Raw genomic sequence first — 13,907 nt, 5'->3', positions numbered from 1 at the left:
CATTTTGGAGCCACGGGTGCTGTGGCCCCGAGAGGGGACAGGTCCCAGCCAGCCACGCAGGCAGGGAGCAGCCTTCATGCAGTCTTTTCTACTTGGACTCCACACAGGCTCCAATAAAAGCTTATTTATTTTTGTCAGAAGATGCTAATGTTGACCGCCAGCCTCAGTTGCACTCAAGGACACTTTTCTTCACGTACTCTTCATGTAGTTACAGCCCCAGGGTCTTTCCCAAACTTGCCCCCAGAGGTACTGCTTCTGTCCAGCCCACGTCCCCATGAGCACTTGGATGCCTAATTCGGGAGGATGTCGGTGTGGGTAGGCTCACAAATGCCTTCTGAGCATCTTGGACAACGTTGCAACCCATTTCCTAACGCAATTCATGGAAAAGAGCATCTTTAGGAGTCTTCCCACTTCTAAAGGGCAAGACAGGTGAATAGTGCCGTTCCCAAAACACAGAGTGAAAAAGGAGGCGATGAGATTTAACTGTCTCTGTGGCCATCCACAGGTCTGAGGGGCACGCCGTTTGGCAATGAGCAGGCCAGGCTTCTCCAGGGACAGAACCAAGCTGGATGGTGAAACTGAATGATGCTGGAAAATAAAAAGGCTGCTCCATGGGCTGGGGGACTGGGTGACCGACTGGGTGACCTACTGGGTGACTGAGCAACTGACTGGGTGACTGACTGGCTGTGTGACTGGGTGACCTACTGGGTGACTGACTGGGTGACTGACTGACAGACTGATTTATTGACTGGGTGACTGACTGACCGACTGACCAACTGTGTGACTGACCGACTGACTGACTGGGTGACCGTGTGACAGACTGGGTGACTGACTGGGAAACTGAGTGACTGACTGACTAGGTGACCAACTGGGTGACCGGGTGACTGCCTGACAGACTGACTGACACTGACAGACTGTGTGACTGTGACCGACTGACTGACTGTGTGACTGGCTGAGCCCATAAGCTCAGCCCCCGCTCAGCCCCCTCCCGCTCCCAGTCACTGCCCCGGTCGCTGAGGGGCGGGAGCAGCCGGAGCCGCCCCCCCAACGGTCACTAACGGCCCCCAACAGCCACCAACGGCCAGTAACGGCCGCAGAGCGCGCCCCGCCCCCTCCGCGCCTCCCGCCCCCGTCCCGCCCCCTCCGTCCCCGCCACGTGGGGGGCGTCCCCCCCGCCCCCACGTGGCGCTGGCCACGCCCCCTCCCTCCTCCTCCCCCTGCCGCCGACCAATCGGCGCGGCGCGGCGGCGCCGGCCGGCCAATGGGCGGCGGCGGGGCGGGGCCAGGCGGCGATGGCGGCGGTTGCGGCGGTTGCGGCGAGGCGGGCGCTGAGGCGGCTGTGAGTGAGGCGGGGCCGGGAATGGGGCAGGGGGCGGGGGGGCGGTGAGGGCCTGGCACAGGCTGCCCAGAGAAGCTGTGGCTGCCCCAGCCCTGGAGGTGCTCAAGGCCAGGCTGGATGGGGCTGTGGGCAGCCTGGGCTGGGGGGAGGTGTCCCTGCCCATGGCAGGGGTGGGGATGAGCCGAGCTGCGGGCTGGCCGGCCGGGCAGGCTGCTGGTGCTCCTGAGGAGCTCCGGGGCGGTTGGGCTGCGCTGTGCCGTGCCTCAGCCCGTAAAATCACGGTGCAGACCCTGCCACATGCGTCCTGCTGCACTTGGTGCCCTCACCGCAGCAGGTGCCTCTGTCGTGGGACAGCTGCCTGTCCAGCTGCCGCCTCCCTCCCTTCACGAGGGTGGCACCGTCCCTGCGAAGCCACCAGCCTGAGCTGCCTGAGGATGCGGTTGGAGCGTTTCTGCCTCTGTCAGGGAGATGAAACCCTGGTGTGATCTGGCTTTGCTCACCCGTGATGTTTCAGAGCCTGTTGGGCTTCCCTGCCCTGGAAAGATCCTTTTCTTCTTGGGGAAAACTTCAATAAAAACCTCCTTCCAGCTGTTTTGGAATAACAAACACAGCTGTTCTCGTTTTCCTAAAGACGTTCAATGTGCTTCTACAGACAGTGTTGCAGTAAAGCATCGACTATGAAAACTTTCTTCGCCACAGGCCCGTGTGAAGGGTTCTCTCTGTGCTTGATACTTGCGATGTGGAAGAAGAGCACTGCGCATGTAAGCACGATCACCTGGTTGCCCTCAGCTACCCAACTGCATCCTTCACCTGTGTACCAGAGGTTTTTTTACGTGCATTTCTTTACACGGCATATTTGAGGCAGAATTATGTTCATGTGCCTGTGCGAGGTCAAGTGAAAGCGGCATCGCTGAGCTCACATCTTGGTGGAGTGCCACAGAGCGTGGAGTATCCTGCGTGGACACGTGCAGCATGTCATACAAGGATGCGGGCACAAGCACAGCTGTTACGAACACAGGAGCCTCAGGAGTGCCACTCGTGGAGGGCTGCTTCAGTCGCTGTGTCACTAAAGTGGGCGTGATGGATTTCTGTGGAGTGGTGAGGCTTACTGAACACCTACATGGAGATAATGCAGCATTAGTAATAAGCCCACATCACTTTGGGATTGTACGTTGGTCACCTACCAGGTCTACCCTCGGAATAAAAAGTATTTCCAGCACTGGGAGTGTCTTCTCACCTTGCCTCCCAGGAGCCCGCTGCTGCTTCATCCCAGGTTTCACAAGACGAAGCTTGTGGCTCCTTGGCAGATTAGCAGTGATGATGCTTTTCATGGATCGGACACTGGAGGGTGCTAATGCAATGGGAGCTGAAATTGTTCTAGCAAATTAAAGGGTTCCCCTTTGTTACTCGTGAAATAATTTTATTCTTTGTTGCAACATTTAAATGGAAAGACCTGAGTCAGGGTCCTTACTGGCAGCTGGTGGCACTGTGCGTGTGTAGAGCTATGACCAAGAATATCAATAAAGTGTTAAGTCTGCGAGGGATTTCTTTCCTGAACCTTTATCCAAAAAAATATCACTTCATGTTCTACCCGTTTTTAAGTGTGTTTTTGAGGAGGATGGCCTTGAGGTGAATTTTATTTGAAAGCATGACTTTCTAGTGGTAAAAACACTTTGTCAGGCAGAGTTGTTGAGAAACATCCACAGCATCTGCTTTACCTCAAGGGCACTTTGGTTCACCTAAAGCAGTGTTGTCTTGTTGCTGCCCGGGCAGAACCTGATCGTGGCTCACATCGGGGAGGGGAGGGACGCCTCCAACACCACTAATCGAGTCCCTGTTGTTGTGATCCTCTGCCTGGGGACAGACCTGATGGAGCTCTCTAACATCAAGGCTTGGGGTGGCAGAAAGACACAGGGCTGACGTGAACACCCCGGTGCGTACCTTGGCAATTCCTTATCCAGCATTAAGGGCTGTGAAACTGCTGCCTGAGCCAGTTCTCGTCCTGGCAGCAGCAGAGGTATGATGCTGGCTAATTAATGCTAATGAGAAGCAGGGTGCAAAGCCAAGCGTATCCAGCTAATCGCCACTGGCACCCCAACGAGGCGGTGCAAAGCTAGCACAGCCCAGAGAGGTCCTGCCTGGCCCTCTACCTGCCTTTGGGATGTGTTGGTGAGACGGAAGCCATCAGTCATGAAGTGTCTGAGCAAAACGGAATGAGTTCCAGGGACACTTCTCTGTCTCTCTCCTAAGGTGTGAGTGGCAAACGAGTTACTCCTCTGTCTTGTTCTCCTTTCCAAGCCAGTTGTGCTGTCCCCTCCTGGAGGACGTCACCTGGCTGTAACGTGTTGGTCTGTTTGTTCTCTCCCAGCTGTTGCGGTCTGCTTGCAAACAGGCAGGTTTCATTTTTCTTCCTTTTAAAAACGCCCATCGCTTCTCTCTGAATCCCCCCCTTGAACAGAAGTGCAGCTGAGCACGGAGAAAGACCCTGTATATAAGGGATGTGGGATCTGGGATCTGGCCTGTTCTGGCACCGTTCACAACACGCTTGCCCACCTCACGCAGGTACACAGCCGGCATGACAGGAAAGTTGCTTGGCTGCTCACTGGAAGCAGCAGCAATGTAGCCAGCTGAAAGTTCACGCTTCCTTTGTGGAGAGCTCTGGTAGCTTCCCAGAGCAGGGTCGTAAGGGGACGCAAGAAGAAAAGCTCTTAAAACCCTTGTAATAGCTAGTGTTACTGAGGACAGTACGCTTGAGGGGAAGTAAGTTAGTCTAAGCACGCATAAAGGGTCTGGTTCACAGCGTACTCACCTTGCTTACCAGCTTTTAGAAGAAGAAGGTTTCTTCCCTCACATCTCCATCCTGAGGAGGGGGCCGAGCTAGGTTACGCCGCTTGGCATGACATCAGGAAAGGACGCGCTGGTTGTGGTGCCAGGAGGGTTTGCAGCTGTGCATTTCATGTAGGCTGCCTCCTGATTCATCCCGAGAGACCTCTGGCTAGGAGAGGGGGCTAACGGGCCTTTGGCCATACACACCCAATCGCCCCTCGCTTCTCCCGGTGCCCTTTAAGGCTCCCTGGTGTCAATAGGATTCACCTGTCCCCGTGAAATGGGCACCGCTGGGGCTGCCGGCCTTGCCTTCCCAGTTTTGTGGGCCCGGGTTGACCTGCTGTCCAACCCGCTTTCTGCTCTGCCATTTTAATTAAAAATGGTTGGCATGAGGGGCTCTGCAGCGATGAAAGGGAAATGATGCAACTTTGAAGAATTTGGAGCATAAAGCTGATCTCTAAATTTTAATGTACTCGCTGCATTTAAACAGTTAATAGATACATTTTATTATTGAGCTTTCAGGTGACCTAATTTCCCTTAGTACTGTACATTTAGCTTTATACATCTGCACCTAATTTGTAAAAAAGGACTTAATGAGAAACTTCAAACAGTTTAAATGTCAATTACAAAGAAAGCGAGGTTTTAAAGTTCCAGTAATCTGTCCATATTGGTCATCGAAACATGATCCCAGGTGGATGTTAATTCAAGACAGATGGCATTCCAAAGGCACAATTACAAAGAGCTTATATATTTTCAACACTAACAAGCTGTCACGCTATGTTGTAGCTACACTTCCAATACTGTATAACTACAATTACTGCTTTATCTGCTGCGGGCTCGGCAATAAAGGGGTTTCACTCCCCGCTCTTGAAATTGTCAACGGGATTTTGGGGGTGAACTGGAGAGCGGGGTTGGGTAGCGTGAATATCTCCCGTTTGCTCACCCTGTTGGGTGGGGGTGGGTTTTCTGTGTTATTTTTTTTATTGTTTTGATTTTTTTTAAGTTGGTGAATGCTATTCAGAGAAAGGAGATGAAATATTGACTATATGAATAACAAGACTGGCTCATCACAGAAAGCTTTCTATTTCCTGGCGATAATAATTAACGTTCGTCTTATCAGCTGCTAGGAAATAGCAATGCTGATGTGTTCAAACCCACAGCATCCTGGATGTTTTCACTTAAAAAGTCATCGGAAAGCCTTTGGAGTAGTGCATGTGTTACTTGGAAGGCCGAAGTCAAAGGGATTGATTGTGACTTCACTTGCAGTGGTGTCAACAGGGAGCAGCTCCTCCGCAGCCGGGCAGGAATGGTACACCCCGTGCGAAATCAGGTTTGAATTATTTGGAGGTTTCTGAAAGGGTGATTAGGCCCATGGGCAGAGATAGAGGGGCTGAACAAAGCCAGCTAAAGACGGCACCTCCGCTAGACCGAAGCACCAACGTGTGGTGGATGGCACCGTTTGGTGGGGAATGCCCGTCTCGGATATATATTTCCTACCGCAGGTGGACAGGGGTCTGTATGCTGAACGATGAAACGTAATTGGGTATAATTTCCACTGACTTTTTGTTTCTTGAAACCAGGTCACGAAAAAGCAAGGCTTGCACTGGTATGACTAGATAGTGTTGTAATAGGCTTTAAAAATACTAACACTGGTAGGAGCAAGATTAATAACGCTCTCCAGGAAGGCCTTTAAGCTCCCATGGGCACGTCTATTCTCTGAAGAGGTACTGAGAGTGAAGAGCTTACGTTTCTGCTAATTTATCTACTTTTCGCTGGAAAGTGGAGAGGGAGGCAGAAAGGCTAAGATCCTTCATCCTTGGGATGCTGGAATTAAATGGTGAGGTTTCGCTCTTTAATTTTTGCTTTTAATTAAAGAGTGTTGCGGATGTGTTCTTTGAAAAGCATCTTACCCTGCTTCTTTTTTGGAGGAGATGCCAGAGCTGTTCGAAAGATGCAGCTCGCCAACAAGCGAATTGGACTCCTGAGCCACGCTTGAAACAAAATGCCAATTTTACCTACAGTTTTACTAGGTTTCCTGGTTTATGCAGTGGCATTTGAATGGCCTCTAGTAATTGTTTTTAGCAGGAGAAAAAAAAAATTCAAACAAAAATGAAAAACACAACCCAAAACTCATTAGCACTGAATTTGGCATGCCATGAATCGTTAAATCTTTATATAAATGCAGAAGTAATTTGTAGCAAACAAAGTCCTTTATTTTTTTGGAAGGGCTTTCTTTTGAATTTTCAGTCTGACTGCTGAGGTCCAGCGTGTTTTCCAAACGTCGGGTGTTAATTCGAGAACAGGGGAGGAACCAATTCAAGTTTTAATTAAATATTATTACAGTTCTTGAGTGTCAGATACACTAAATGGCAACGAGTGAATAAAACTATGTGGAAAGCAAAAGGTCGTAAGTAAATGCTTAAATAGTTTTTGGAGGGGCAGATTAGTTTTTACATCCATGTGTTTAACCTAAACTTGATGCTAGTGTGTTTCAGTCTTGAGTGTCTTCCCCTCGTATTCTCCAGTGCTTTTTGGGGTAACAGACTCAAGGCTTTTTATTTCAGTCAGGCTACGCTTTGAGAGTTAACTGACTGCTGAAGCCTGAGAGGGGAGCCTTCCTGCACCTGGAAAATTAGGGGAGCAACAGCAAGAGACACGTCCGCATCCTTTCCCTGGTGGTTCTTCACCTGTGAATTTGAACTGCAGTGGTAATAAAAGTTTTGTGGACCTCATTTTATGTGAGATCATTAAGCGACAGGAGAATTCAGGACTAGCTGCCCTTCATAATTCAGGACACTGAAAGGTGCCATTTATAAGCTCAAAGCGCCTGCGGGAAGGCAAAACAGGCTTGTAAAACTTATACTCCACACTCTGAAAGGTAACCCGTTAGTACTGCTGGCTGTAGTGTCAAAATTGCAAAGGTGGCTGGTATTGGCTTTAAAAAACTGAAAAACACCTGCCTCTAAGAGTTGGTACCTGAATTTTCATACTTGTTGGGTTCGTACATCTTTTGCCCCAAAATATAATGGGGAACAATTGTAGTAAAAACTCCATCGGTTGTTGTGCCCAGCTCTTGGGCTTACTGGCATTCCCACTACAGCCAACCCTTTGCTGAGCTGCTAATTTGGCCATAAAATACATTTCCCTTGACTTTTTAATAATATTTTGCAACTTTGTAGGGCAGTCAACTTTGCCCATGCTGTGGGTCAGGCACTTTGTAGGAAGAGCTCTCACTTCCTTATTGTTCAAGGAGCAGCAGCGGCAGCGTGCCCGACACTTGGAATGCAAGGAGGTCTTCACCAAAGCGGCTGATAACGCCAGCACATCAAATCTGCACAAAATGAATCGCTACAGTGCCCAAGAGGCAATGAATGCATCCTGCAGGATGAAGAACACGTTGTATGGATCTAGAAACCCCAAGAGGCGCTAGCGCGGCAGCCCAAGGGAACTGTGAAGCCCGATCTTGGTCCTCACAACAGGCTCTGTTTTGCCCATGTGCTGCCCTGGTATGCTTCAAGTGTGTGTGACAAAAGCAGAGCAATTAATGCCTGGGGATGTTGGTTGTGATGGCGGAGGACTTTGGTTGGTTCGTTTTGTCGTTCGCTCAGTTAGGGTCAAGGCTAAAAACTTGCCAAGTGCTATGCTATGGAACTAGCCATCCATATCTATAACCCTAAATTGCTGGGGCTGAACTCGTCTCCTCCAGCCAATGCAAGCTGAACTACTCACGGCCTCATTAAAGTTCCTTGACTGCAATTATGTGGGTGCCAATTTGCACAATCAGAACCTAAATTCCAACGAAGACAAGAGCTGACTGCGTGTCACATCTGCCGGCAGCACCTTTGTTTTGCTAATCAGCACACATTCAGCATCTACGTGTTTGTGTGTGTTACTTTCAGCAGCAAGGGGCGATATGGCATCGTGTCCGAGCTGCCACCCCTCCATACCCAGTTTTTGGGATCCCGAGAAGCAGCTGATATTTGGAGGTGTGTTTGTATTATTCTGTTTTCTTACGCTGCTTTTGTTGCCTCGATTGACGTGCTCGGGGCCCCAGATACTGCGCGGAGTTTAGTATGACCCCGGGGCCTTTGCAGAGTTGATTGCAGGACTCAAACCTTTATATCCACTATTAAAAGGCAGTTATGTGGCTGTTTATGTTAGAGCCAGGGGCTTTGTTGGCTGTGGACATGCTGTTACTTGACAAAATTTAGTTGTTGTTGTTTGTTTTTTTCTTTGTCATCAAAATATGAGAAACCTACTTAGGATCGGACCTTACCCTTCACAAAGGGACTGGCTGCCTTCAGTGGACCGCTTTGATTCCTGCAGGAGGACTCGAGTCAGGGTTTTCCAGCTGTCTGTAAGGACATGCCTGTAACAGCACTCCTGCAACGCTGTTAATTCTGTATTTTCTTTGAGAAAAACATATTTCTAGGTGGCGTTTCGACAGTGGTATAATTTTTGTGGTATTTTTAATTTAAGCTCTCTGATCCGTAGCGTATTTCTAGTTTTTGTGGGTTCTTTTTTATTCAGGCTTTAAATACTTTGTGGTTTATTATATTAAGCATCAGCTTATTTCTCGTTGAATCTATAACACACTGAAGCTCTCTGAGGCACTTTGGCTTGAGCCTATACAAAATGCTCGCTTCAGCTACTGGAAGTATAAAATCTGTCTTCTTACCGATTCTTTGAGAAGTTGATAGATGTGAAAAACATTTAACAGTTGTTCTTGTGTGTTTTTTTTTTTTTCCTTTCCTGTTAAACTAAGCTACCGAGGAAATCTTCCTAGCGCTACATGCTGCAATATGTCAGAAACACCGTTATGCTACAGTTGCATCATTATCTAAAGGAAAAATTGAGTGTGGGTTTGAAGTCGACAAGTGATGAAAGTAGCCCTGAGGTTGTCAATTAGAAAGCCAAGGCCTGGAATTGATAAGTTAATGGCTGGTTCCCTTCTCGCCCCCTCACTTTGCTGCCTGCTCCCTCCTCACCCCGCAGCAGCTTTATTGCTCGGAACATAAAGGAAAGGCTCGTGTTGGTTTGTGTCCCGAGATTTATCTCACTAATATGATGCACTTATATTCTTGTCTGGTCTCAGTGCTCTTACTATAGACAGGTCGTTAAACACAGAGAAATGAAATATAGCAGGCAAAAAACTCATTCTCACAATGGTGCCCCCTTTTTGTCTTTTGTTAGTTTTCTTTCGTTTCGAAGTCGAACTGTTGAGACTGCGTTTTCAGCCCGTCCTCCTGGAGTACACACAGCAAGTCCAGAAGTACCGTGTAATTCAGCTTCTACCACATGTCTGGTTGCAGGTTTTAAGATGTGAAGTTTAATAGCAGCCAGTTGGAACCCATGTGTTCCCTTTAACGGTGGAGGGCGACGTGCATTTGTTTTCCTGAAAGGAAGACACTAGTTCCCAAAGTTTGATATAATGCGATGTAATACCTCGTATTTTGCTTGGGCAGGAAGGTTCTGACATGCTGGCATTTCTCCTTGCTGAAGGAACACATCATTTCAGATAAATAGGGAAATTACGGAATATAACAAGGTGTATTCAGATTCTAATCATTCTAGGTGTGCTGTGCCGAGAGAAGAGGAATAAGCTCATATAAGCAGCTTTAAAGTAGTATTAGAAGTAGAATATATCTCAAACAGACATTGAGCAAAATAAAACATATAATTCATCTTCATTTTTTCTAAAGCTTATGTACAGTGTGAGGTTTTTAGGGCTTGTAAAAGGCTGCAGATGGGCACCCCGAAGACTGATGTCTTCTGCTTGTGGCACAGCTGCTACAGCAACGATGGAAATTCAGTGTTTTTCCACATAACTCCATCTCAACCAGACAAGGGTATAAGAAGGCAGTTTAATTTGTAAGCACATTGAGGTTTTTGACCTTTTTGGTGATTTCAGTGACCAGCAAACATCTGTTGAATGGTAAGAAATCGCAGTTGCTGCTTACCTGCAAAAATCAAATGAAATAGGGAGCCCAGAGTATGGGCCGGTGACCTGGAGCTCCTCTCTCCTCCAACAGATTTCAAAATATGAAGTAAATCTTACTCCAGCTTAACTGACAGGAAAAGACACATGGCATCACACTTTATCAGTGTTGGATGATGAACCCTCTGCCTCATCAACCATCTCTTTCCAGGACCCAAGCTGCTGGGCTTTCCCAGTGCTTCACCAGAGGTTTCGTACTGAAGAGGTCATGTGGCAAGATTTTCTCCATAACCGTTGCTTGTTCCTTCTGTGCCGTACTTTGACTTATTGCTGAGGTAGACACATCTCATCGTACCCATAAATAGTGAAAATATACAATGACATCTATGATGAGAGGTTTTGTTTTCTTATGTTTTGTGGCTCTGCTGTTTCTAGTACTACAGGAATCATCTCCTGTGGTGGCCTGTTGCAGGACACGTTATCCCAAGATGAAGTAAGGGCACTGCATCTAATTGAGCCTGGTCAGTGTAATTCTGTGTTTCCCTCCAGAGTTGGTTCTTCCCTAGGAGTACAGTTTTGTCTTTTCAAGGGACTTCTGCAGTTGTTTCTTGTAATTTTTCTGAAAGCTAATGGTGTTGGATCAGCAAACCTCATCTTCAGGGGAATACTCATCTTTTTCAGGACTCTTCTTCCCTTAAGCTCTTTCACCCACTTCTATATCCATCACCCCATCGGGGCTGTTGTGCAGGCACATTCACAGGCCATTTGGAAGCTGGTCAGCCAAATTTTGGTGGTGCCAGTCACCGCTCTGCAAAAGTCAGACTGATGGCAAAAATCTCCAACCATCTCTTTCTCTGTGTTGCAGTGGCCTGTTGGTCTCAGCTCTTGCTTTTTTCCCCCCTCCTCTTTGTTTTTTGCTGCTGGTTAACTGCATTTTCTCACCCGCGGTACTCGTTTAATCTGAGAACCCCTCTCATCCTATGTGTTTGTTTACTTTTGTCATGCCCTAAGTACATCAAGATGTTTCAGCATCAATGAGAATTTGCCTTTTCTGTTGTCAGCTCACCAGTTTACACTAATTATTTTCCTCACTTCTGTAGCACATCAAGTTCTGCTTGGGAGCACAGGGGTACTAAACGGTGCCCGTCACAAGGTGAAGGCTGTGGCTCTCCTCTGAAAAGTTACCACTGGAATTGGTGTTCTTCCCCCATCTCCATACTGACAGAGGAAGAAACTCGTTTTCAGAGGAAAACTTTCTTTCTTCCCACCAAGACAGAGTCCACATAAGCTGTTCAGCTCTCTAGAAGTTTGGTTGCAATGGATCGCGTCTGTCTGAAAGTACAAAACCCTGCACAGAGCTTTTGACACTGTAGAGCTTTCTAGGGCTAAAAATTAAAGGCATTCCTTTCCACCCACATACTTTACTTCTTCTGACAAATACATAGGAGCATACATAGTGCTTCTTCCTTCCCATCTGAATGTTCTCAAGCCTGGAGCTCCTGCCCTGCCTCATGATAACCCATATTCACAGGACTGCTGGAAAGAAATGAAAATTACATATCAAAACATGGTGTGGAAATTCCTAATTTCTTCATTTTGATATGGAATCTTAAAACAGAGAAAAGCTTGTCCAGATTGAGTGATTTAAAACATTTGGAATGGATAAAAAAGCCTGTTCCACATACTAAAAATCAAAAAGAAAGGAAAAAAACAGTGCTTGCACAAAGGCATGCTAGGAGTGGGGAGAGTGACTTGGCATTTCCAGATTTTGAATTCCAAAACCAAAATTGAAGTTACTGTTGTACTTACACAGGCAAGAAAGATTCCCTTTGAGTATGTCTGAAATGGTAAAGAGTTCAGTAAAGTCAACTTGTCTTTAAGGTCAGTATTGTGGTATTGTGGCATGCTATTAGCTGGTGATCGCCCTGCAGGAGCTCAGCACTGATGCTTCTGAACAAGATAAACCAGAAAACAAACACGCTACCATATAGGCTGCATTTCTTGGGGCAGCTGTGGGGTTTAATCACTTAATCATTAAGGAATACTAGTGGCAAAATTAAATAGTTTCAAACCAAATGTGAACTTCTGGAGAAGGCTAGCAACAGCGTGGGCCTCTATGGTACTGTAGGCCTCAAAGATGTTTGGAGGCCTGGGCTTCAGGGGCTAGAACATTCACCACCTTCCTGATGCATCCATTGCAAAGCATGGGGAGCATCTGCACTCTACAGCCGTGAAGGAAGGTTAGGTCAGAAGAGAAGGACGTCAGAGAATTTTAAAACTACAGTGCCAGTTGCTGTTTCAGACCACTTTCTGCCAGTTCCACAACTGATAAAAATATGTATTTTCTGGCAGTTTTATATAAAATACTTGAGATGAGTTTTTGCAGCTGGTAGTAGGGGTGATGCTGCCACTTTTCTCCATTAAAATATCTGGAACTAAATGATAAGCAAAGAGCTGAGCCTGGAGTCAATGAGATGGGTGAAACCTAACAATCAAGAAATAAATAACAAAAACAGTTTTTGAAATTATTCTTCTTAAAACTGTATCTATTAAAATGGTGCCATAAGCTTATGATAATCTGCTTAAATCATTAAAAAAAAATCAAAGTAAAATGGTACATTCTTGCTCCCAAGTCAGGCCATTGAATTGCCAAAGGTCACTGCCTAAACTCTGGATACTTGAGATGTTTGAAGTACTGAGGTGGTTTTTGAGATCCGTTGTCTCTTGGGCAAGTACCAAGAGAATATTTTCTCCAGTATATTCAATTAGCTCAATTAAATGATTAATTCATTCAAACTTGACCAACTGGGAGTTGAAAGAAGCAGAAAAGCTTGTTCTTCTCTACCAATCTGTGAATAAAAGGTAATTATGAGAGGATTAGATTTGGTAATACTACAGTATGGAAGGATGTTATGACCAATTGCTAGATTGGTGCTAATTCCAGCTAATGCTGAATTATTTTAATAGCTCGACTGCAAAATCAAAGCACAATATATATTTTTCCTCATTAAGGCTAACCTGTTTACAACAGTGCAATGCAACTGATAAACCTTGTCTCTACACGTTAAGTTGCATTCCAGTTTACATTCAAACGTAAATCATACGTGAGCACAAAGGGATCAGCTAGTAAATAGGAATCATGCCATCCATGATTTTCTAACAAACAACAAAAAAATCTGAAAAAATGTATAATGAGGTATAGAAAAGCTTAAATAGATATCAGTAGAGCTACTCTGTCCTTCTGGCTAGCAATAAGAAGTGCCAAATTTAGTGTAAAAGCTATATTTAGTTACAAAGCAACATACTTTGGTGGCTACAAACTGAGAATTAACCTTTCTTCAAGAAAATAACTAAAATGTATAAACGGGAAAACAAGATTCAAATTAATTATTTAACTCAAGCTTTCCTGCTTGGTGGTTTAACTCGTCATCTTGAAATAAGGGCCTAAAAGACTTGATCCTGCTGCAAATCATCAATAACTGAGGTACCTATGACTGAAAATGAACGTAAGTGCGTGCTTGACATAAGGATCCGGACATTCAGCCAGAGATGTGGACTCGGGGAAGTGGGGAAAATGAAATTTTCAGTCCTCCCCATTCCCCCTTTGAACCTACAGTCCTTCCCCAAGACAACTCCGTGTCTTCTTGCATGTCCTCAGCCTCCCCTCGGTCACTCCTCCCCTGCTGGGGTACGCAGCAGAAGGTTTTCCTAGCGGGGAGCCTCTGCCCACTGCTGGAGGCACGGCGATGTCGGGGCAAAGGCCACATAAGAAGGAAGAAGCCCAGTGACAGGCACTTGCCTCAA

The 13,907-nt window shown here is 46.6% G+C and overlaps 1 protein-coding gene across 6 annotated transcripts in view; it reads left to right on the top strand.

Annotated features, from left to right (window-relative positions):
• Positions 1–1,227: 1,227 nt before the first annotated feature.
• CLYBL (citramalyl-CoA lyase) overlaps positions 1,228–13,907 on the top strand; it is a 153,632-nt gene continuing 140,952 nt past the window's right edge. For 2 of the 6 annotated variants that reach the window (XM_072032428.1, XM_072032422.1), the window contains exon 1: positions 1,228–1,339. In XM_072032428.1, the coding sequence (XP_071888529.1) occupies positions 1,293–1,339 (47 nt within the window). In that variant the 5' untranslated portion in view covers positions 1,228–1,292. The remainder of the gene's footprint in view (positions 1,340–13,907) is intronic. The other 4 variants (XM_027443653.3, XM_038173444.2, XM_038173443.2 and 1 more) reach the window with 4 other exon arrangements.

This window comes from Anas platyrhynchos, chromosome 1 (assembly GCF_047663525.1).
Source record: "Anas platyrhynchos isolate ZD024472 breed Pekin duck chromosome 1, IASCAAS_PekinDuck_T2T, whole genome shotgun sequence".
Classification (NCBI taxonomy): Eukaryota; Metazoa; Chordata; class Aves; order Anseriformes; family Anatidae; genus Anas; species Anas platyrhynchos.
The sequence above is the reverse complement of the archived record's forward strand: the minus strand, read 5'-3'. Positions and strand labels throughout refer to the sequence as shown.